The sequence below is a fragment of the Oncorhynchus kisutch genome, linkage group LG12, assembly GCF_002021735.2.
Source record: "Oncorhynchus kisutch isolate 150728-3 linkage group LG12, Okis_V2, whole genome shotgun sequence".
NCBI lineage: Eukaryota > Metazoa > Chordata > Actinopteri > Salmoniformes > Salmonidae > Oncorhynchus > Oncorhynchus kisutch.
Window position 1 is genome coordinate 57,837,556 of NC_034185.2, and position 25,625 is coordinate 57,863,180.

Genomic DNA, 25,625 nt, shown 5'->3' on the forward strand with positions numbered 1-25,625 from the left:
AGAGATATGAAACAATACACTCTAGGTTCCTCTCATAGAGATATAAAACAATACACTCTAGGTTCCTCTCATAGAGATATAAAACAATACACTCTAGGTTCCTCTCATGGAGATATGAAACAATACACTCTAGGTTCCTCTCATAGAGATATAAAACTATACCCTCTAGGTTCCTCTCATAGAGATATAAAACAATACACCCTAGGTTCCTCATAGAGATATAAAACAATACACTCTAGGTTCCTCTCATAGAGATATAAAACAATACACTCTAGGTTCCTCTCATAGAGATATGAAACAATACACTCTAGGTTCCTCTCATAGAGATATAAAACAATACACTCTAGGTTCCTCTCATAGAGATATAAAACAATACACTCTAGGTTCCTCTCATAGAGATATGAAACAATACACTCTAGGTTCCTCTCATAGAGATATGAAACAATACACTCTAGGTTCCTCTCATAGAGATATGAAACAATACACTCTAGGTTCCTCTCATTGAGATATAAAACAATACACTCTAGGTTCCTCATAGAGATATGAAACAATACACTCTAGGTTCCTCTCATAGAGATATAAAACAATACACTCTAGGTTCCTCTCATAGAGATATAAAACAATACACTCTAGGTTCCTCTCATAGAGATATAAAACAATACACTCTAGGTTCCTCATAGAGATATGAAACAATACACTCTAGGTTCCTCTCATAGAGATATAAAACAATACACTCTAGGTTCCTCTCATAGAGATATAAAACAATACACTCTAGGTTCCTCTCATAGAGATATGAAACAATACACTCTAGGTTCCTCTCATAGAGATATAAAACTATACCCTCTAGGTTCCTCTCATAGAGATATAAAACAATACACCCTAGGTTCCTCATAGAGATATAAAACAATACACTCTAGGTTCCTCTCATAGAGATATAAAACAATACACTCTAGGTTCCTCTCATAGAGATATGAAACAATACACTCTAGGTTCCTCTCATAGAGATATAAAACAATACACTCTAGGTTCCTCTCATAGAGATATAAAACAATACACTCTAGGTTCCTCTCATAGAGATATGAAACAATACACTCTAGGTTCCTCTCATAGAGATATAAAACTACCCTCTAGGTTCCTCATAGAGATATGAAACAATACACTCTAGGATCCTCTCATAGAGATATGAAACAATACACTCTAGGTTCCTCTCATAGAGATATAAAACAATACACTCTAGGTTCCTCTCATAGAGCTATAAAACAATACACTCTAGGTTCCTCTCATAGAGATATGAAACAATACACTCTAGGATCCTCTCATAGACATATGAAACAATACACTCTAAGTTCCTCTCATAGAGATATGAAACAATAAACTCTAGGGTCCTCTCATAGAGATATAAAACAATACACTCTAGGTTCCTCTCATAGAGATATGAAACAATACACTCTAGGTTCCTCTCATAGAGATATAAAACTACCCTCTAGGTTCCTCATAGAGATATGAAACAATACACTCTAGGATCCTCTCATAGAGATATGAAACAATACACTCTAGGTTCCTCTCATAGAGATATAAAACAATACACTCTAGGTTCCTCTCATAGAGCTATAAAACAATACACTCTAGGTTCCTCTCATAGAGATATGAAATAATACACTCTAGGATCCTCTCATAGACATATGAAACAATACACTCTAAGTTCCTCTCATAGAGATATGAAACAATAAACTCTAGGGTCCTCTCATAGAGATATAAAACAATACACTCTAGGTTCCTCTCATAGTGATATAAAACTATACCCTCTAGGATCCTCTCATAGAGATATGAAACAATACACTCTAGGTTCCTCTCATAGAGATATGAAACAATACACTCTAGGTTCCTCTCATAGAGATATAAAACTACCCTCTAGGTTCCTCATAGAGACATGAAACAATACACTCTAGGATCCTCTCATAGAGATATGAAACAATACACTCTAGGTTCCTCTCATAGAGATATAAAACAATACACTCTAGGTTCCTCTCATAGAGATATAAAACAATACACTCTAGGATCCTCTCATAGAGATATGAAACAATACACTCTAGGTTCCTCTCATAGACATATGAAACAATACACTCTAGGTTCCTCTCATAGCAATATGAAACAATACACTCTAGGATCCTCTCATAGAGATATGAAACAATACACTCTAGGTTCCTCTCATAGACATATGAAACAATACACTCTAGGTTCCTCTCATAGCAATATGAAACAATACACTCTAGGATCCCCTCATAGAGATATGAAACAATACACTCTAGGTTCCTCATAGAGATATGAAACAATACACTCTAGGTTCCTCTCATAGACATAAAAAACAATGCATTTGATCGAACACTTTTCGTTTTAATTTTGTTGATCAGGAAAAACCCCAACATGGTGGACAGTAGGACCACGCGGATGCTGATAGAAGTGGCAGAGCTGCACAGGAAGCACCTGGGAGGACAGCTGCTGTTTGGCCCTGACGGCCTGCTGCACATCGTCCTGGGAGACGGCATGATCACCCTGGACGACATGGAGGAGATGGACGGCCTCAGGTGAAACCCAGGGGTCAGGGGGTCAAAGCTCAAGGGCAATATGTCGGCTATTTGGGGATTAGTCTGTGGGGATCATTCTGTCATAATCTTTAGTATGTGTATCTTTCTATGGGTATCTTTCTATGAGTATCTTTCAATGGCCATCTTTCTATGGGTATCTTTCTATGGCCATCTTTCTATGGCCATCTTTCTATGGGTATCTTTCTATGGCCATCTTTCTATGGGAATCTTTCTATGGCCATCTTTCTATTCACATCTTTCTATGGTAATCTTTCAATGGCCATCTTTCTATGGGTATCTTTCTATGGCCATCTTTCTATGGTTATCTTTCTATGGCCATCTTTCTATGGGTATCTTTCTATGGTTATCTTTTATTTGCATCTTTTTATGGTTATCTTTCTATGGCCATCTTTCTATGGCTATCTTTCTATTCACATCTTTTTATGGTTATCTTTCTATGGGTATCTGTTTATGAGAGTCTTTCTATGGCCATCTTTCTATGGGTATCTGTCTATGGGAGTCTTTCTATGGCCATCTTTCTATGGGTATCTGTCTATGGGAGTCTTTCTATGGCCATCTTTCTATGGGTATCTGTCTATGGGATATCTTTCTATGGCCATCTTTCTATGGGTATCTGTCTATGGGATATCTTTCTATGGCCATCTTTCTATGGGTATCTGTCTATGGGATATCTTTCTATGGCCATCTTTCTATAGGTATCTGTCTATGGGAGTCTTTCTATGGCCATCTTTCTTCTGGTATTTTTTAGGCCACTGTAGGCCATTTCCCAAAAACTTAAAGGACAGTAAGTCTTCTAACATTTGGCAAGATGAAGCAATATGGCAGCAGTGAACCAAGACAGTAGCTACAGTTTTTCTACTTCCAACACTTTCCTCCCAACTAACCAGTTGTCCTTTCTTGTGTCTGCAGTGATTTCACAGGGTCTGTGTTGAGGGTGGACGTGGACACAGACTGCTGCACGGCTCCCTACTCCATACCCAGGAACAACCCCTACTTCAACAGCACCAACCAGCCACCAGAAATATTTGCCCACGGACTGCATGACCCAGGCAGGTGAGTGAAATGCTCCATGACCATACCTGATACCTGTACCTACCCAGAGAATCCCCCCAATACTTCACATACCTGATACCTGTACCCACCAAGATAATCCCCCAATACTTCACATACCTGATACCTGTACCCACCCAGAGAATCCCACCAATACTTCACATACCTGATACCTGTACCCACCCAGAGAATCCCACCAATACTTCACATACCTGATACCTGTACCCACCAAGATAATCCCCCCAATACTTCACATACCTGATACCTGTACCCACCCAGATAATCCCCCCAATACTTCACATACCTGATACCTGTACCCACCCAGAGAATCCCACCAATACTTCACATACCTGATACCTGTACCCACCCAGAGAATCCCACCAATACTTCACATACCTGATACCTGTACCCACCCAGAGAATCCCACCAATACTTCACATACCTGATACCTGTACCCACCCAGAGAATCCCACCAATACTTCACATACCTGATACCTGTACCCACCCAGAGAATCCCACCAATACTTCACATACCTGATACATGTACCCACCAAGATAATCCCCCCAATACTTCACATACCTGATACCTGTACCCACCCAGAGAATCCCACCAATACTTCACATACCTGATACCTGTACCCACCCAGAGAATCCCACCAATACTTCACATACCTGATACCTGTACCCACCCAGAGAATCCCACCAATACTTCACATACCTGATACCTGTACCCACCCAGAGAATCCCACCAATACTTCACATACCTGATACCTGTACCCACCCAGAGAATCCCACCAATACTTCACATACCTGATACCTGTACCCACCAAGATAATCCCCCCAATACTTCACATACCTGATACTTGTACCCACCCAGAGAATCCCCCCAATACTTCACTATGGTGTGTGTGTGTATCTTCTCATATATTAATATTAGTATATAGTATGTCATTTTTAATTGTGAGTGACAGCTAATTGTGAGTGACAGCTCATTATGAGTGACAGTTGCACCTATTCCTTTCTAGTGTGTATCTTCTCAACCATGGACATGATCAGATCACTCAGTGTGTTACTGCCTCGGTTGTTCTGTGTCTTCACATGGTAAAAGGTTGATCATGGATTGACTGTACTAGGCTATGAGTTTCATTAGAACGTGTTCATCAATCTTACTGAGTTGTAGCTGGGTGTGTGAGATATGCAGCTATTGATTTACAGTATCCCCGTTGCATGCCACTGTTTTATCATGTGGCACAACCACCCCAAGGTGACACTCAGGGAGTTACGCATCATCGCAGATGGACAGTGTCATGGCGTTCCAATGTTTTTCCCACTTATCCGTTCATTCCTGTCTTTCCCCAGGTGTGCCGTGGACCACCATCATACGGATAACAACGGGAGTCTCTTGATCCTGTGCACGGACGCCAGTGGTAGGAACGCGTCTGCAGGGAGAATACTGGCGATCACTAAGGGGAAAGACTACGGTGAGTTCCTTCTTCTAATGGTTTTCCCTAACAACACTGAGGATGTGTCCCAAATGGCACCCTATTCCCTATATGGTGCACTACTGAGTGCATGAGCCCTGGTTAAAAGGAGTGCACTTTATAGAGGACAGGCTGCCATTTGGGACCTTTAGGAGCCTGAGAGTGCCCTTTAGGAGTGTGTCTGGAATACATCAATGGGACATTAATGTTGCTTGTTATGAAAATAGCTCTGTCTGCCTTACAGTCTCATTTCATGTTCTCTCTCACCTTGGGAAAGTGTGGAAGAATCTGATGGAATTCCTCACAAATGACCTTTTTGGATAACCTTTCATTTTACTGTGTGTTCTGCACAAGTTTTTTTGGAATACAACTGGATTCTTTCCTATTATGAGAATGCGGTATTTGGTCGGCCTCCAACTTGTTCAGTACACAGTGTATCTGAGTTTTACATTTATTTAAAAAAAGTATCAGAAGTTATTGTGATCCACAAACGATTCGTCCTCGCATATCATTGCCAGGGGAATGTGAGTTTGTGTCCATGACTAGGATTTATAGTTGTCAACCACAATGAATATCTTGATGATGGGTTAGTATAGTTGAAAGCACACTAAACAGAGCCATGAGGATCTGGGGTTCATATTCTCCTTGGTGCACGTCAAAAGAGCATAATCGACACCAGAACACTCTTTCTAACACAATGAAGTAATGGGTGCTTATGTTTGGTTTGAATCATGTAGAGCTGTTTGTTTGATTCTAATAACCAGACAATGAGTGCTATTTCAGCCACCCGCAAAACAACCCCCCCAACCCCCTCCCTCCCAGCCCCTCAGCCTAGTTTAAAGCCCCCACCCATTCCATTGGCCACCTCTCACCGAGGACTATCACTGATTGGGCCAAATTAACCCAGACCCCGGCCCCGATTATACTATTGCCATGATGGAGGTGGAGTTCATTACCTATCTGATTACACCCTAATAGGGGCGAGAACTCCTCACATCATAATGTCCATTATTCCCATGTAATGACTACATAACACATTACATTCATGTTGTCCCAAAAATACACTAAAACTCCATCATCAACCTCCTGCGCTATTTAGTACAACCATCACTTAATACGTTCAGTTTCAATGTTAATGAGGAGGTATCGTGGCGGTTAAAGCCCTACATTACATTTAATCCAGTTTAGCAAAGTTGTTTTTAACAAGGCAAGGCCTCAGTCACAGTAATTGAGACCACCCTCCACTACGTACTAATGGACTCGTGACAGATGGCAGTAAACATGGATATCCTTTTCTCTTCCTACACCAACAGAGAAAACAGGACTCATTAGAGTGGGCATAAATCACACCCAGGTCTCGGAGTCACAGTCATTAGCCTAGGGTCCGACCATGGCAGCTCCAGGTCTCAGGGAGTCACAGTCATTAGACTAGGGTGTGACCATGGCAGCTCCAGGTCTCAGGGAGTCACAGTCATTAGCCTAGGGTCCGACCATGGCAGCTCCAGGTCTCAGGGAGTCACAGTCATTAGACTAGGGTCCTACCATGGCAGCTCCAGGTCTCAGGGAGTCACAGTCATTAGACTAGGGTCCTACCATGGCAGCTCCAGGTCTCAGGGAGTCACAGTCATTAGACTAGGGTCCGACCATGGCAGCTCCAGGTCTCAGGGAGTCACAGTCATTAGACTAGGGTCCGACCATGGCAGCTCCAGGTCTCAGGTAGTCACAGTCATTAGACTAGGGTCCGACCATGGCAGCTCCAGGTCTCAGGTAGTCACAGTCATTAGACTAGGGTCCGACCATGGCAGCTCCAGGTCTCAGGGAGTCACAGTCATTAGACTAGGGTCTGACCATGGCAGCTCCAGGTCTCAGGGAGTCACAGTCATTAGACTAGGGTCTGACCATGGCAGCTCCAGGTCTCAGGGAGTCACAGTCATTAGACTAGGGTCCGACCATGGCAGCTCCATGTGCAGAGTGAAGGAATGGTGCCATGTTTGCCACCACAGAGAATAATATTGTACACTAGATAGCACAAAGGTGAACCAAAAAGGATTTTTCGGCTGTCTTCATAGGAGCAAGATGGGGTTCTACCTGGAATCAAAGAGGGTTCTCCTAAGGGAACAGCCACAAAACCCTTTTGGAACTTTTTTTTCTAAGAGTGTAGGGAATAAACAGAGTGAAACTCACTGCAACGCCCATGTTATATGAATGTAATATCTAAGATGTAGCTAGTCATATTTTGGTCATGCTGTCAAATGACAGTTATCTTAGGCTGAAAATAATAACTTTTGACAAATGCTATATGTTCCAAAAAATAACTTTTTGGGAGGGATACACAAATAGACTTAAAATACCACAATAATTCTGAATTCGTTTTTTGTAGATATGGCACTATATACTGTGTATTGTGCACTATATGTATAGGGCACTACTTTTGACCAGAGCTCTATGGGCCTTGGTTAAAAGAATAGTGCACTTTAAAGACAATAGGGTGCCATTTGGGGCACAGCCTCTGCAATTACACTGATCTGAGGCCTATGTATCTGTGTTTATGTAGAGAACGAGGCGTCCATCTTAATGATACTGATCTGAGGCCTGTACCTGTTTGTTTCTGTGGAGAACGAGGCGTCCATCTTAATGATACTGATCTGAGGCCTGTGTATCTGTGTGTTACTGTAGAGAACGAGGCGTCCATCTTTGACCTGGCGACCAGTGGAGGAGCAGCACCTGTGGGAGGGTTCATCTACAGAGGCTGTCAGTCCAGAAGGCTCTACGGGAGCTATGTGTTCGGAGACAAGAACGGGTAAGCTTATAAGTTCTAAATATTATAACAGGGTTTTTATTTATCGTCAAATGATCTAGATTAAATGTATAGCTAGTTTGAATCAAACATTGTTTTCTCATTTGGAACGTTCTCGAACGGTTCTAGTGTTCATTGACTTTGAATTGAACAAACACAAGCAGCTGTGTTCAGTAACCCAACTTTGCTATGGTGAACGTAACTCTGAGGTAAACACTATGCCAATTGACGTCCATCCCCTGATTCTGTCCATGGTCACCGTGCCAACATAAACCCAGTGTTCCATCCACGTTGGGGGGAAAACATTACTATCACATTACTGACACTACTACTGCTCAGGCTCATTCACTGTAAATGGAGACGTGATTTCCTGCCCCGGTTGGTTGGTCAGTTTGGCTACGGCCTCGTGTTGTTCACACGTCTCATTGGTTGATAATTCATCTTCCTCTCTTGCTGAAGTCAAACCTCGCCTCTTGAATAAACAAAGGAAATAAAGACGCTGAAGGAAGTACACTATTGAGACATTATGGCAATGTGTTTGGAAAAATGACTCGCAGCTACTTAGTCTCATTTCAGTTTTTGAAGGGCACGTTGTTGTGAAAGGGCGAGGAGGATTTCGGCATCATGTTTATTTGGAAACCAAAAGACTTCATGCACACTAAGGCACTGAAACACAAGACTGTTGTGCTGTGACATGAAAGGAAACAATAGGCCGTTTTTGCTGACCCCTGACCTGTGCTTAATGCTAGCATTACTGTAACAGTGTGCTGATTTCGCGCTGTGCTTTTGTGTGTGCGCGTGTGTGTGCGTATGTGTGCGTTTCAGGAACCTACGGATCCTCCAGAAGGGCTCAGCGGCGGCAGGGGACCAGTGGCAGGAGAAAGCTCTGTGTCTGGGGACCAGCAGCTCCTGTGGCTCCGCTCTGGTGGGACATATCCTGGGCTTCGGAGAGGACCAACTAGGTCAGTAGAACCAGCACAAAGGCTGTTTCCCAAATGGCACCCTATTCCCAATATAGTGCAGTACGTTTTGACCAGAGCACTATGGGCCCTTGTTGAAAGTAGTGCACTAAATAGGGAATAGGGTGCCATTTGGGATCCATCGCAACTCTCTCTAGTCTAAAGACGGGCCCCTACATGTATAGACACATTATTATATGTCAATTTCTGTGTGTTTCTGGGTGTCTCTCTACATCTGAGCTGATGTTATGAGTGACAGCTTTTGTCAACAAAGGGTCTGGATGCAGAAGATAGATTGCAGAGTGTCAAGCCATCCTGAAATCAGTGTTTACACCCAATGACAGATGTCAAAACTGTGGAAAACTCTAGTTCAGAATCATTGGGGCATTGTATATGGAACAATGGTACATGTATTTACATAGTACATCCCTGGAGTGCGATGTCAATGTTCAACATGTTTCCACTCGGTTGGGTTTAGAAACAAGACTGCTCCAATTGAGTTTCCGAGATTAGGAAGTGAGGGGAAAAACGTCAGCGGAGTCTCAAATTCAAGCCGTTATTCGAGTGATATTCATGATATTGGACCAGAAAACCAGAGGTCACACACGCTGTGTGAGGGGAACTAATACCTCCATCCCTTCCCTCCGTGTCACCTTTCCTCCATGGCACGTTCCAGCAGCAGGATATTAAAGTTTCCCTGCTTCCTGAAGGATTATATGGTCATTTCCATACGATAGCACCAGGCCTCAAAGAGCCTACTGATATGGCATGTAGTTGGCCACCTGGTGATGAATGTTTCTGGTCTGTGTTATTGTTTACCAGCCTACCAGTCATACCATCTTAGGTGAGGTCAGGTTCGCTACATCAACAAACCCACTGAACCCAATTCATTGTATCCCCGTTTGACAAAAGGACTCACTGTGAGCTCATGTTTTGCAGGGAACTAATTATCCATATTGGCATACAACGGGCACACAGGGTTAACCATGGGACTTGCCAGTATCTTGGCGTGGTGTTAGTTGAAGATTTTTGCTTTTGTTCATGATTTGTAAATGGGGCGGGGGTAGGCGAATGGTGGAGGGCTGTGCTGAGCTGGGCTGGCTTCCCACAACAGGGCCCCATTGACACATGTTTACAATTTGTCCTCTTATGGAGCCGTGTTGTGGGCTTTGCTCCTCATTAAATGACTCGCCTGGTTCCAGTCAGGAGTTTTCAGTTGTTCCCTGATACTCACTCTCTCACAAGTCCCATGGCAAGTGCAGCGCTGCAGGGACCCTGAGCAGGGACCCTGAGCAGGGACCCTGATCAGGGCCTCTTCTCTTATTTTCTCTCTGTTTCTCTCTCTCAATTTCAATATCAATTTAAGGGGTCTATGGCATGAGAAACATACAGTTGAATTTGGAAGTTTACATACACTTATTTTGGAGTCATTAAAGCTTGTTTTTCAACCACTCCACAAAAACTATAAGTCAGTTAGGACATCTACTTTGTGCATGACACAAGTAATTTTTCCAACAATTTTTTACAGACAGATTATTTCATTCATTCATTCATTTCAATTCACTGTATCACAATTCCAGTGGGTCAGAAGTTTACATACAGTAAGTTGACTGTGCCTTTAAACAGCTTGGAAAATTACAGAAAATGATGTCATGGCTTTAGAAGCTTCTGATAGGCTAATTGACAACATTTGAGTCAATTGGAGGTGTACCTGTGGATGTATTTCAAGGCCTACCTTCGAACTCAGTGCCTCTTTGCTTAGCATCATGGGAAAATGAAAATAAATCAGCCAAGACCTCAGAAAATAAATTGTAGACCTCCACAAGTCTGGTTCATCCTTGGGAGCAATTTCCAAATGTCTGAAGGTACCACGTTCATCTGACAAACAATAGTATGCAAGTATAAACACCATGGGACCACGCAGCCGTCATACCGCTCAGGAAGGAGACGTGTTCTGTCTCCTAGAGATTAACGTACTTTGGTGCAAAAAGTGCAAATCAATCCCAGAACAACAGCAAAGGACCTTGTGAAGATGCTGGAGGAAACAGGTACAAAAGTATCTATATCCACAGTAAAACAAGTCATATATCGACATAACCTGAAAGGCCGCTCAGCAAGGAAGAAGCCACTGCTCCAAACCCGGCACAAAAATGCCAGACTGCGGTTTGCAACTGCACATGGGGACAAAAATCATACTTTTTGGAGAAATGTCCTTTGGTCTGATGAAACAAAAATAGAACTGTTTGGCCATAATGACCAGTGTTATGTTTGGAGGAAAAAGAGGGAGGCTTGCACACCGAAGAACACCATCCAAACTGTGAAGCACGGGGGTGGCAGCGTCATGTTGTGGAGGTGCTTTGCTGCAGGAGGGACTGGTGCAATTCACAAAATAAATGGCATCATGAGGCAGTGAAATTATGTGAATATTTTGAAGCAACATCTCAAGACATCAGTCAGGAAGTTAAAGCTTGGTCGCAAATGGGTCTTCCAAATGGACAATGACCCCAAGCATACTTCCAAAGTTGTGGCAAAATGGCTTAAAGACAACAAAGTCAAGGTATGGGAGTGGCCATCACAAAGCCCTGACCTCAATCCTATAGAAAATCTGTGGGCAGAACTGAAAAAGCGTGTGCAAGTAAGGAGGCCTACAAACCTGACTCAGTTACACCAGCTCTGTCAGGAGGAATGGGCCAAAATTCACCCAACTTATTGTGGGAAGCTTGTGGAAGGCTACCCGAAACGTTTGACCCAAGTGAAACTATTTAAAGGCAATGCTACCAAATACTAATTGAGTGTATGTAAACTTCTGACCAACTGGGAATGTGATGAAAGAAATAAAAGCTGAAATCAAACATTCTCTCTACTATTATTCTGACATTTCACATTCTTAAAATAAAGTGGTGATCCTAACTGACCTAAGACAGGGAATTTTTACTAGGATTAAATGTAAGGAATAGTCGAAAAACTGAGTTAATTGTATTTGGCTAAGGTATATGTAAACTTCCGACTTCAATTGTATGTTAACATTGCCAAAGCAAGTGAACTAGATAATTAACTAAGTGAAATAAACAATACAAATTAACAGTAAACATTAAACTCACAAAAGTTCCAAAATAATAATATGATGTGCAAATGATAAAGTTCAAAAGGGAAAATAAATAAACATAAATATATGGGTTGTATTTATAATGCTGTTCTTCACGGGCTGCCCTTTTCTTGTGTCAACAGGGCTTCTTAACTGGTTGCCCTTTTTTCTCTCTCTCTCTCTCTCTCTCTCTCTCTCTCTCTCTCTCTCTCTCTCTCTCTCTCTGTCTCTCAATTCAATTCAATTCAAGGGCTTTATTCTCACTCTCTCTTCTCTCCCTCTCTCTCTCGCTCTTGCTTTATCTTCTCTTATTTGCTCTCTCTAGATAGGGCTGATGCCTGGACTACATTTCCCATGTAACCCCTGTTCTCCTCACCCCCAGGTGAAGTGTACATCCTGGCCACCAGTAAAAGCATGGCTCAGTCACACAGTGGGAAGCTCTACAAGCTAGTGGACCCTAAAAGGTAAAGAACATAACTTTCTTTGTGTGCGTGTGTGTCTGTGGCCTGCCCATATGCCTACACAAAGCACATATAGTGGCAGTGCAGGATCACAACTTCACAGATAGAGGTAGCGTCACACCTCCCTCCATCCCTTGTTTTTTACACCTCTTCAATACAACACACACACACACACACACACACACACACACACACACACACACACACACACACACACACACACACACACACACACACACACACACACACACCAGGGCTCTTATCCCCTTAAACAAATCATCACACACACCAGGGCTCTTATCCCCTTAAACAAATCATCACACACACCAGGGCTCTTATCCCCTTGAACAAATCATCACACACACCAGGGCTCTTATTCCCTTAAACAAATCATCACACACACCAGGGCTCTTATCCCCTTAAACAAATCATCACACACACCAGGGCTCTTATCCCCTTATACAAATCATCACACACACCAGGGCTCTTATCCCCTTAAACAAATCATCACACACACCAGGGCTCTTATCCCCTTAAACAAATCATCGCACAACGGCCGGATCCCCGGCCAACACAAATCTCAGCGTGGTCATTTGAGAGTAAGCATACCGTTTCCAACACCAGCACTACCAGCGGGCCCTGTTAGAGAGAGAGGGAAGATAGGAGAGACGAACGAGAGAGAGAATAGTGAGGAGAGGGGGGAGAGAGAGAGAGAGCGAGGAGAGAGCGAGCACACGTGGCTCGCTGGGTATTTTCGTAGCGTTTGACAGGGCTGCTTATACACTCCTGGAGAGAACGGATGGCACCTGTCGACGAGTGGTATTGTTTTCCTCATAGTCATAGGGAGGGATTTGTTACATGTGACTGGAATATCTGGTGGTTTGGGTTTTAATAAGGAAGGGATGCTGTGTCCCAACAATGTGCCCCGCTGCGTCCCAACAATCCAGGTCGCACACAGCTGATAATGTGCTGGAGTTTCTGGTGATAAATATTACGAGAGGAGATGGTTGCCTGTTAATCATTGTTGTATGCTTGCTAAACATTTTACCACATGTTTTACTCTATTCAATATTTTCGATAATCATGAATCCTTAACAAATGATGTTTGCGTCAACCCTAGTACATGTGAAAAACATTTCTCCCAGCACACCAGGAGGTACGTATATGGGGTGTATGAAGTCCCCCTCCACCGCAGCCAACATCTGAGACGTGTAGGCCTTGAATGTCACTGATATATAGTCTGAATCATGAGAAATTACATTGAACACAACCAGATCCTCTCACTTTCTAATTCAAACCAATCGCACTTCAAGCTGTGTCTTTCCACCCTCAGCCACCCAGAAATCATCAAGTCCCCCTTTTCAGCACCCTGGAATGGAGAACTAGAGATCCTCATGTAGGTTTAGGTCCTTCAGCTTAAGTGAAGTTGGCAGGGAGGCATGTGGAGACAGAATAATGTTTCCTTAAGTCCATTTCACTTTATTGGAGTGTCTGTGTGTCTGTGTGTGTGTGTGTGTGTGTGTGTGTGTGTGTGTGTGTGTGTGTGTGTGTGTGTGTGTGTGTGTGTGTGTGTGTGTGTGTGTGTGTGTGTGTGTGTGTGTGTGTGTGTGTGTGTGTGTGTGTGTGTGTGTGTGTGTGTGTGTGTGTGTGTGTGTGCGTGCGTGTGTGTATGTGTGCTTGCCTGTGTGGGACAATAGAAACAGATCCCTGGCTAATTATTGCTAAGGTGATGACAGTACCAACCAAGTCGGATCTGTTAATTATTGCTAAGGTGATGACAGTACCAACCAAGTCGGATCTGTTAATTATTGCGAAGGTGATGACAGTACCAACCAAGTCACAGTTAATTACGCCACAGATGTTTCTACGGGCCCCTTGCTGCTCTGCTCAACGTTTTATTTATGTTTTTTGGCTGGACACATTTTTCCCAAACAACAATTCTTTCCACCCATATTTTGGGCTTGTTTAGTCTGTATAGTGGCCTGTGTGGTGCTGGGAGTCCGGCTTCTACACACACACAACACACACACACACACACACACACACACACACACACACCACTAACTCATTACAGGGAGGATGGAGAGGGGGAGGGGCAGCTAACGTTTCTGACCTTGCTGCGTTATCACGCCTGATGGGCCACCCGTCCCCCTCTACCCCTTCTGGGGTACCTGGCGCCCCCTCACCCTCCTCCATTACAGAAGACTTGTATTCCTGAGAGGCGAGCCTGTGGTGGTCCGGGGGTCCCACAACATCCACCATCCACCCACATGGTGTTTTCATTACATGTATGTTTGGGGAAGAGGAGGGGGGCTTTAGGAGGTAGGAGGCTGGGGAGGGGAGTGAAAGAGGAAAATCACCTAAACCCCCCTGCAATGTTTTGGGGTAAACACAGTGCGCTGACTTCATTTGTAGGTATTTGTTTGTCAGTCGGGTACCGTCCAATAATAAATAGGCCACCATGCGTCTCAGTAACATCATTATATGTTGTCTCTGTCCCATGTGGACACTGTCGTGGAAATTCTGTACTGAGAGAGATTTCATTTCTAAATATACAACACAGAGGCAGAGTAGGATCATGTGGCATTGTTTACTTGCTCTACTGTGGAAGGAGACAGAGCTGTTTAAAAATCCCTTGCCCGGGATTCAAACCTAGTCCATATGCATCACACTCACACACACACACACACACACACACACGATATGCCGTCTTCCCCAAGGCTTCAACGGGTTTCAGCTCTGTTTTTAATTTTTCCTTTTCCCCTCTTCCTATAATTAGAACAGTATAATGTCTGATTGAGACATGCAATGCTTCATTGAATATGTCTTATCTCAATTGCCCTGCCACACGCAGTCAGAGGTCGCCATGGGAGAGAGAGAGAGACTTATTTATTTCTGGTGCTAACATCCATTTAGAAGCAGAGGAGGAGGAGGCTTCATTCCTTGAGAGAGGAGAGACACAAACAAACACCGCCTCTGGGTATTGGGTGGGTTGGTTATGTGGGGGAGGATGTCACTGGCCACATTGTAAAGCTGTACAGTATGTAACTGCCAGGTTGTTTATCGCGTATAAGAATGGAAGGAACAGAGCCACGTTTTATTCAAAACCAAATTCTGTCCCGTCCTCACGATTCCGTCTGGAACCTGAATGGGGGGAGAGACAGTTGAAACAGTAAGAACTCCTGCTGATAACGGTAATAAAAAAAGTTGTCTTTCCATCTAAACAGGCTTTTATCCAAAGAGGGAGGAAATGGTTCTCCTGTGTCATAATATACTTTTCACACAATTTAGGGTTTAGTTGAGTCAGGTGCAGTCCTCTGGTTGAATTGTGTTGAGTAAAGAGGTTGAGAAGACCCAGTGGACATAGAATAGGGCTCTCCTTTATGAAGTCACTATGGAAGTCACAAATTACAGGAAGTACTGGGGAGAAGGAGCAGGGAGGTGTGTGTGCGTGCGTGTGTGTGTGCATGCGTGTGCATGTGTGCGTGTTCAGTGTGTGTGGTACGATAGCTCCCAGCTCCCGATATGCTGGCAAAAAAAAGCCAGCTCTTTTATTCAGATGTCCCTCCTAAATCTTGCTGCTGCACTACTGTGGTCCTGCCCTTGACAAAGCTGCTCCACAGCTCCACTGAATGGCCCTGGCTCCTACAATACACAGTACATTTCTGACACAATTAAAACAAGGGATGAAACCACAAAGAAGCCCCCAAACAATGGAGCCGGATGACAAAACAGCCAAAGGACTCACACTGGGCCGTTTGATTTAGCCATTGTTGGGATGCACAATGTACACCACTCCAGGGCTTTTTTCTCACATACACCTCATGCCAATCAAGCAAGCCCCAGCACATAGCCCCAACACATTCTTTCCCAAAACCCTCCCCACCAACTCCCAGGCTACCAGCCACCCATTACTATCAAAGCTTTAAGTGAAATAAATCTGATAGTCGTTAGAGTATCCCTCACTAATAGCATCCCCTATATCAATCAGCTGTATGATTTGATCTGGGGTGACTTTTGAAGCGGTGAGATATTATAAAGAGGTCTGGGTTGTGAGTAAGAGGGAGCTGATCAGGGATCAGGCTCAGCATATGGTCCCTGGCTGATGTCTCCTGTTCTGGAACAAAGGGGTGGGGTGGGGGGGGGGGGGCAGCTGAGCCAAGCAGAGCTCCATACATCCCTCCACCCCGCCTCCCTCCTCCATTCAGCCACTAGGACTACACTTTGAAAAAAAGAAGCTATCTAGAACCTAAGAGTGTTGGGAACCAGCCAATAATGTATACAAACCCTAGATGACTGATATGTATTGGCCATTGAGAGGTTTTTGAAGCCACCGGTCGGCCATATTGGCACTCCCCCCCAGTAGGAGCAGTTCTCCATAGGAATTAATGGAATTCTACAGTATTTCAATGAAATGTTTTAAGGTCAAAATTACATGTATTGAAGTATTTTTGTTGTTGTAGCGGGGACATTAACATTAGTAATAAAAATATATATATACTTTAAGGAAAATGTTTTTATATTTAAAAAATATATATATATTTTTATGTTTAGCTCACATAATATAATTTAAGATTATGCATTAAGTTGTCTGTAATAGAATGAATGTGGCAAAAACAAATGTAGACATTAATAAATTGCATTTCTAAAGCTTCCCCCCAAAAAAACAACGTGTGGGAGTGCCAAGATGGAGGCTCAGGGGGCTTCAAAACAGCACCCCCTATCAGTCATCTAGTGTATATATAAATCACTGGGACCAGCCTGGCCCAGCGCCGTGGACACTCAAACTAATAAGCTGCCCTCCTTTAATTTATCAGTCTTCATCAGTCTGTGTTTTATGCAAGTGTCCTCGCCGAGTTTATACATTCCCACAGTGCCTGTTGACCCAGCTGCCTTTGTCAAGTGGCGCTCAGGCAGGTGTTGTTTTCACCCGGGACCATGGCCACCCATGGTACTAATACAAACTGATGAGGGGCAATAGCCGTGGCTGACCCCTGTCCGCCTGACACTATTAACAGTGTTGTACCCCAATCCTCCAGGGACTAGCTGTCCCCCTTTTCTCTCTCTCTCACCCTGGTCTCTTTCTCCCAACTCCATCACTCTCCCACCCTCTCTCTTTCTGTCCCTCCTTCTCTCTGTTTTAACTACGTGCAGCCTGTCACAACAAAGGCCCAGAGTGTGGATGAGAAAAGGCACAGGGATGGGTGGGTTCTGAGGGGAGCGGAGCATGGGAATCGCCCCCCCCCCCCACCCCTCCACCCCCTAGAGACCCCCTCTAGGCTCTGGTACTGCCCCGGGACTGCCATCAGTCAATGTGGCTGTCAGAACAACACTCTTCCAGCCACGGTGTCCGACTCACATACCCCCAGAACCCTGACCAGGACCCCCTAACTCACTCACACACACAACACAGGGCAGGAGCCCCTCCTTTGAGCACTAACCAACCACAGTCAGTAAGTCAGTTCACTCACAACCAGACCTCAATATCACATTCAGTTGTGGCTCCTGTCTGTCCGTTGGTCATTAGATCTCTATAGCATTATTTCTCTATAGCATTATCTCTCTACAGCATTAGAGCTCTCCCCAACATGATCTATCTACAGCATGAGAGCTCTCCCCAGCATTATCTCTATTATCTCTCTACAGCATTAGATGTCTCTACAGCATTCTCTCTCAGCGTTATTTATCTACAGCATTAGGTGTCTACAGCGCCCAGAGAGTCCAGCAGGCAGAGAGTCCAGCAGGCAGAGTGCACTGGCCATTCCACAGCACTCCCACCAGGCTTTCTGTTTTCCATACCACTACCAGTGTGTGTGTGTGTGTGTGTGTGTGTGTGTGTGTGTGTGTGTGTGTGTGTGTGTGTGTGTGTGTGTGTGTGTGTGTGTGTGTGTGTGTGTGAGTGCCTGATGGATATGTCAATACACTGCCTGGCTGAGGCTTGTCTTGCCTCATTCGTCGATGCTGTTTAGCCCCATCCACACACACAGGAACACACACAAGCTAACAGGCAATTCACATTTGAATTCCATCACGTAGAACGCTGCTATATTATTTCCAGGTTTTTGAGCCCGGTCTGGAGCGTGATATGAAATGATCATACTGTAAGCCTCCTTTGGGCCAGTGCGTGTGTTCAATGTTTGTCTTGTTATGAGATGATCACAATATGTCTGTTTAGTATGCTGCCTGTTGGCAGTGTGGTTGGATATGTTTGCGGGTGTGTGCTACATCTGTGTGTGTGTGGGGTGTTTATGAGTCTCCTGTCATGCTGAATTGCAGCAGCGAATGCCTGTTCCCGGTGGCCTGTTCCCGGTGGCCTAGACAGACACACACACATACACATACACACACACATGTCCTCAGTGGAAATAAAACCCTGGTCCAGTCATTCAGTCAGTCCACCATTCCCCCAGCCTCCCAACCTCTGATGCTCCAAATGAATTATTATACTCAAAAACTCATTAACAACATTCCAGAAATGGAATATTCCAGAAAGAACCCTGTCACACACAGAGTCTCTCCGTACTCAAACATTCATTCTCCCCATGACTCCTTTCCATCACATCAATGTTCTGTAAAGGCACATTCTGGTGGAGCCGTTTCCTCTTCCCTGTTGTGCATGGTTAAGTGATCTGCTGCTATGGCACCACTGCTGCTGCCTCTAGTGTGTGTGTGTGTGTGTGTGTGTGTGTGTGTGTGTGTGTGTGTGTGTGTGTGTGTGTGTGTGTGTGTGTGTGTGTGTGTGTGTGTGTATAACCGCCATCGATAAAAGACAGTACTGTGCAGCCGTCTTCATCGACCTTGCCAAGGCTTTCGACTCTGTCAATCACCAATTCTTATAGGCAGACTCAGGAGCCTCGGTTTTTCGGATGACTGCCTTGCCTGGTTCACCAATTACTTTGCAGACAGAGTTCAGTGCGTCAAATCGGAGGGCATGCTGTCTGGTCCTCTGGCAGTCTCTATGGGGGTGCCACAGGGTTCAATTCTCGGGCCGACTCTTTTCTCTGTGTATATCAATGATGTTGCTCTTGCTGCGGGCGATTCCCTGATCCACCTCTACGCAGACGACACCATTCTATATACTTTCGGCCCGTCTTTGGACACTGTGCTATCTAACCTCCAAACAAGCTTCAATGCCATACAACACTCCTTCCGTGGCCTCCAACTGCTCTTAAACGCTAGTAAAACCAAATGCATGCTTTTCAACCGGTCGCTGCCTGCACCCGCATGCCCGACTAGCATCACCACCCTGGATGGTTCCGACCTAGAATATGTGGACGTCTATAAGTACCTAGGTGTCTGGCTAGACTGCAAACTCTCCTTCCAGACTCATATCAAACATCTCCAATCGAAAATCAAATCAAGAGTCGGCTTTCTATTCCGCAACAAAGCCTCCTTCACTCACGCCGCCAAGCTTACCCTAGTAAAACTGACTATCCTACCGATCCTCGACTTCGGCGATGTCATCTACAAAATGGCTTCCAACACTCTACTCAGCAAACTGGATGCAGTCTATCACAGTGCCATCCGTTTTGTCACTAAAGCACCTTATACCACCCACCACTGTGACTTGTATGCTCTAGTCGGCTGGCCCTCGCTACATATTCGTCGCCAGACCCACTGGCTCCAGGTCATCTACAAGTCCATGCTAGGTAAAGCTCCGCCTTATCTCAGCTCACTGGTCACGATGGCAACACCCATCCGTAGCACGCGCTCCAGCAGGTGTATCTCACTGATCATCCCTAAAGCCAACACCTCATTTGGCCGCCTTTCGTTCCAGTACTCTGCTGCCTGTGACTGGAACGAATTGCAAAAATCGCTGAAGTTGGAGACTTTTATCTCCCTCACCAACTTCAAACATCAGCTATCTGAGCAGCTAACCGATCGCTGCAGCTGTACATAGTCTATTGGTAAATAGCCCACCCTTTTTCACCTACCTCATCCCCATACTGTTTTTATTTATTTACTTTTCTGCTCTTTTGCACACCAATATCTCTACCTGTACATGACCATCTGATCATTCATCACTCCAGTGTTAATCTGCAAAATTGTAATTATTTGCCTACCTCCTCATGCCTTTTGCACACATTGTATATAGACTCCCCCTTTGGTTTCTACTGTGTTATTGACTTGTTAATTGTTTACTCCATGTGTAACTCTTTGTTGTCTGCTCACACTGCTATGCTTTATCTTGGCCAGGTCGCAGTTGCAAATGAGAACTTGTTCTCAACTAGCCTACCTGGTTAAATAAAGGTGAAATAAAAAAATAAAAAAAAGTGTGTGTGTGTGTGTGTGTGTGTGTGTGTGTGTGTGTGTGTGTGTGTGTGTGTGTGTGTGTGTGTGTGTGTGTGTGTGTGTGTGTGTGTGTGTGTGTGTGTGTGTGTGTGTGTGTGTGTGTGTGCGTGCGTGTGTGTGAGAATATGGTGTGTGAAAGAAAGGCCACATATCCGTATGTAATGCCTCAGAACAGTGTGCATGAGCCTTTAGAGTGTGTGACCGTTGCCCTCCCTGTGTGGCCCCTGCAGGCCCGCTGTCCCTAAGGAGTGTCAGAGACAGGTGGAGGCCCCGGAGCTGCTGGGAACGGCCTGCTCACGGCAGTGTAAGAACGGACACTGCACCCCCACCGGGAAGTGTTGCTGCAGCACCGGCTGGGAGGGACCCTTCTGCAGAGTGGGTGAGTCAGAGAAAAGTGCCGTCTGAAGTATTCAACCATAACCTAGAATATTAGTAGAACATTACATAATAACCCTCTGCAGAGTAGCTGAGACCTACTGTATAACAAGAGTTACACAATAATGTGAAGAATTCTTGAGTAATGTTGATATTTATCAAATAGACTACTTTGGACCCATAGTGGACCCACATAAAGTGTTTATGAATGTTTTGTTATCGCTTGTCAAGATATCCTCTCTCTCTCTCTCTCTCTCTATCTGTCTCTCTCTCACAGCTAAATGTGAGCCGGCCTGCCGTAACGGAGGCGTGTGTGTTGAGCCCCACAGCTGCCTTTGTAAGAGCGGCTACTCGGGCGCCCAGTGTGAGAAGGGCGAGCGGGGCATGCCTAGCGACCAGGAGAAGGACGGCATCCTGGACCACATCATAGACATGACCTCGTACCTGCTGAACCTCACTAGCTACATGGTATAGGGGCATGGGGAGGGGGTCCACTCCCACCGCAACCCCTCCCGGGCCCCCTCACTCAACCACCGGAGAAGCCCAAGCAGAGCCTCCCTCCTCCCTGATTCACCCCTGAGACACCCCCCCCCGTCTGAACGTACCCTGTCCCCGTCAACACCCAGACTCTGGTCATCTTCAGGCATCCGGGCCAAGCATCCCTCCAGAGACCATCACACAGACAGACACAGCAACGTGATGGTTAAATGCATGGCAATCGTCGTCTATGGTCTAATGGTTGGACCTCCACCGTAGCTACATAAGCTTTTTATACTCTTCTTCACCAGGGGAAAGTTCTTCTCCTCTCTCTCCCACTCTGGAACCCCCATGCAGATGACTTGATATTAGCACTGCACCCCTGCTGAGAACAGAGGGAGACCCCCTCGCGTTCTCTCCACACAACAACAAAAAAACAGCGGCCATTTTGACTGAAGCCTTACAGAGAGCGAAGGGGAGTCGGCTGAGCTGAAACACAGCGAGGCGGGCGGAGGCGTGGTGACTTAAGTTATCCCCCAGGACTGGAGAGTGGACAGCCCAATACTGGGGGTTGGCTTTGGGTCTGCCTTCACCAACACAACACAGTCTATATACAGCCTTTAAATGAACATGCCAATCTCTTCAGCATCAGCAATGCAATAATACTGACACTGACTGAAGAGTTTCTGATAATCTTACTGTGCCGTGTATAGAGCCCCATACAGAGTCCTGTACTATCTTGTCTAAAGGCACTAATATGAATGACCAATAGACCAATGTCACAGTAATAATAATGATTATTGTTATTTTGACCCACTGTTTTCTCTGGGTGATGTTTTGTCTTCATAGAAAAACTTCATGATACAGCGGTATAGATTTGTTGTTCATCGCTCACTTGACATGCTGCCAATGTACAGAATGGATCCATAGCTGAAGAATGAGTGTCTTTGGACTCAACAGGTATCGATAGAGTTTATATGGATGTGTCCCAAATGGCACCCTATTCCACGTAGAGTGCACTACTTTTGACCAGAGCCCTATGGGCCCACGTCAAAAATAGTGAGCTACATACGGAACAAGGGTGCCATTAGGGACAGAGTCTATGACATTGTTAGGATAGAGCTCATAGCTTTGCACTCCCAATGTCAACGCCAGTTTGATACATTTGAAATGGAGTCATCAACTCCACGCACTGTAATGTAATGTTTTTTGTGTTTCACAATCAAGGGCAGGCGATTATGTTGGGACTATAGTACGGTGTCATACAGCAGTGACGTTGTCACACACTAACACAGTGGTACGCAGCAGCTCAAATCTCTCACACTGAACACACACACACACACACACACTAACACAGTGGCACGCAGCAGGTCAAATCTCACTCTTAATCTCTCACACTGAACACACACACACACACTAACACAGTGGCACACAGCAGGTCAAATCTCACTCTTAATCTCTCACACTGAACACACACACACTAACACAGTGGCACGCAGCAGGTCAAATCTCACTCTTAATCTCTCACACTGAACACACACACACACACACACACACACACACACACACACACACACACACACTAACACAGTGGCACGCAGCAGGTCAAATCTCACTCTTAATCTCTCACACTGAACACACACACACACACTAACACAGTGGCACACAGCAGGTCAAATCTCACTCTTAATCTCTCACACTGAACACACACACACTAACACAGTGGCACGCAGCAGGTCAAATCTCACTCTTAATCTCTCACACTGAACACACACACACACACACACACACACACACACACACACACACACACTAACACAGTGGCACGCAGCAGGTCAAATCTCACTCTTAATCTCTCACACTGAACACACACACACACTAACACAGTGGCACGCAGCAGGTCAAATCTCACTCTTAATCTCTCACACTGAACACACACACACTAACACAGTGGCACGCAGCAGGTCAAATCTCACTCTTAATCTCTCACACTGAACACACACACACACTCGCTACACAACTTCAGTGGTCGTTCTACAGGGACAGAAGCTGATGTATATTTCATACATAAAGAGCTGAACTAAGTAGTACTTAGCCTTGCTAAATAATATAGCGTGACTATTGTTTCGATAGAGGAGGGTTTATTTTTTTAACTGTGATAATGTAAGGGAGAGGACGGTGTTTGTAGAAAGTGGTTTTGCATTAAGCCTAAAAAAAACATGTTTATTTTTTATTTTTTTGTCTTATTTTTGCTAACAGACAAACACAATGTATGCAGTGTTTTTCCACGGAATGAAAACACACAGCGACACGTGCAGTACAGATCAGCACCGTGTGTTAAAGGCCACGCGTGTCTACACCTGAATGGGACAGTTTGTAACCGACCACTGAGACACAACACAAGGCTCTCTATGTTTCCTTCCCGTAGTACGCCTCTGTCTGTGGCGCTCAACTGCAGCATAACGGTCTGTGTTTGGTCTTTGTTTTAGGCCACCAACTTATTGGAGCCTGTTCCCAGTCGGATGAGAAGAGTTCCTCCAGGTAGATCAGATGAAAGGTGGTTTCACATCAGACACTCTACTCTACATACTGTGAGACGTTCAGATAAGACATATGGAATGATAAAATGTGTCAAGTATGAACCCAGACTTCTTTCATCTACTTTGTGGTGAACTGTGATCCCTTAACAAATGAACAGCATAAAGAAGACGTTGCTCATCTCAAAGACAGGGATCTAAACCGTCTTCGGCGAGCCAAACGACAATTAAAAAAAGACTCGAATTATGTTGGAGCCCATCGATGTGTTGACTTTCTTCAGAAGACTGTATAAAACACATCACGTAACGCCACTAATCTACAGGTTGATCAGGATTGGTTCATTTGATTTAGTGCCATTGCAAATTCCTTGATACCGTATTAATCTTGAGTCTCCTGACAGTAGTTCAGCAAAGATCAAAGCAACCTCTTATATCTTGTGCCAATGTTGTCTTTTTTAAGTGCCTGCCCCCCACACAATTGGAATGTCTTTATTTCTATGATCATATATTGTTTTGAGTTCCCGTTCTAAGCATGGTTAGAAGTGTTCAGGGTTTTCCAATTCCTCTCACTCTCTCTCTCTCTCTCTCTCTCCTCTGTATCTCCAATGACAGCAGTTGTTGATCCTCTGTCTCGCCAGTGTTCTCTCTGGTCTATAATGCGTCATATGGAACTCATGCTGTAAAGTCGATACTATAATTTTAGCACTTAATGTGAAACTTGCATTTTAGCTGCTGAGACGGCGTGGTGTGAATAAAATAGAGTAACCGTTTTCATTATTTAAGTAGTTACGCAAAGTTATTTAAGTTCTCTACAATTGTTTTTGCCGCTGTATGTGAGGATTTTGATTTTGATCATGTGTTGTAAATAAAACCTAGGGCTATCTTTGTTTCTTTTCAGAAATATCTATATGTCTATTAAAGTTTATAGCATGTCTGAAAACCTCGTCACAGTGTCTGTTTGATGATGACGTTTAGGATGACGATGTAGCATAGAGCAGAATTTTCATTCTTGAATAACAACCCGTAGAAAATAATCATAGAATCTATTCATTCTATTTCTATGTGACTAACAATCCTTGATTCAGCAGGAAAGGAAATGATAGGTTGTTGCAGGATGATTACAATGGAGACAGATTGAGGCCTTCTGCCAGGGTGTGGAACAGTGACCTCACCTTAAATGTATCCCCGTAATGTTAGATCTGAGCACGCAGAGGTTGTCTACAGGAACTAGTATATTTGGCCTTATATTTCTAGATTTCTGAGATTGACATGTCGATCCGGACAGTCTTTTACTGTTCTATGAGTGTAAATCAATAGCATAACATCCTTCCACTATTAGTATTAACAGTATAATCAAGTGATGGTTGCTTAGTAAAATAACACTATCATTGACATAGGTTGCCCCCTCTGTCTGTCTGTCTGTCTGTCTGTCTGTCTGTCTGTCTGTCTGTCTGTCTGTCTGTCTGTCTGTCTGTCTGTCTGTCTGTCTGTCTGTCTGTCTGTCT

General features: G+C 44.4%; 1 protein-coding gene across 1 annotated transcript in view; it reads left to right on the forward strand.

The window, feature by feature from the left end:
* The window catches only part of LOC109880572 (hedgehog-interacting protein), a 55,473-nt gene extending 30,413 nt beyond the window's left edge, over window positions 1-25,060 (forward strand). Inside the window, exons 6-13 of the mRNA XM_031837896.1 lie at window positions 2,412-2,585; window positions 3,516-3,659; window positions 5,016-5,137; window positions 7,814-7,937; window positions 8,760-8,896; window positions 12,361-12,442; window positions 20,962-21,110; window positions 21,384-25,060. Of these exons, the coding sequence (XP_031693756.1) occupies window positions 2,412-2,585; window positions 3,516-3,659; window positions 5,016-5,137; window positions 7,814-7,937; window positions 8,760-8,896; window positions 12,361-12,442; window positions 20,962-21,110; window positions 21,384-21,580 (1,129 nt within the window). The 3' untranslated portion in view covers window positions 21,581-25,060. The remainder of the gene's footprint in view (window positions 1-2,411; window positions 2,586-3,515; window positions 3,660-5,015; window positions 5,138-7,813; window positions 7,938-8,759; window positions 8,897-12,360; window positions 12,443-20,961; window positions 21,111-21,383) is intronic.
* Window positions 25,061-25,625: the final 565 nt, after the last annotated feature.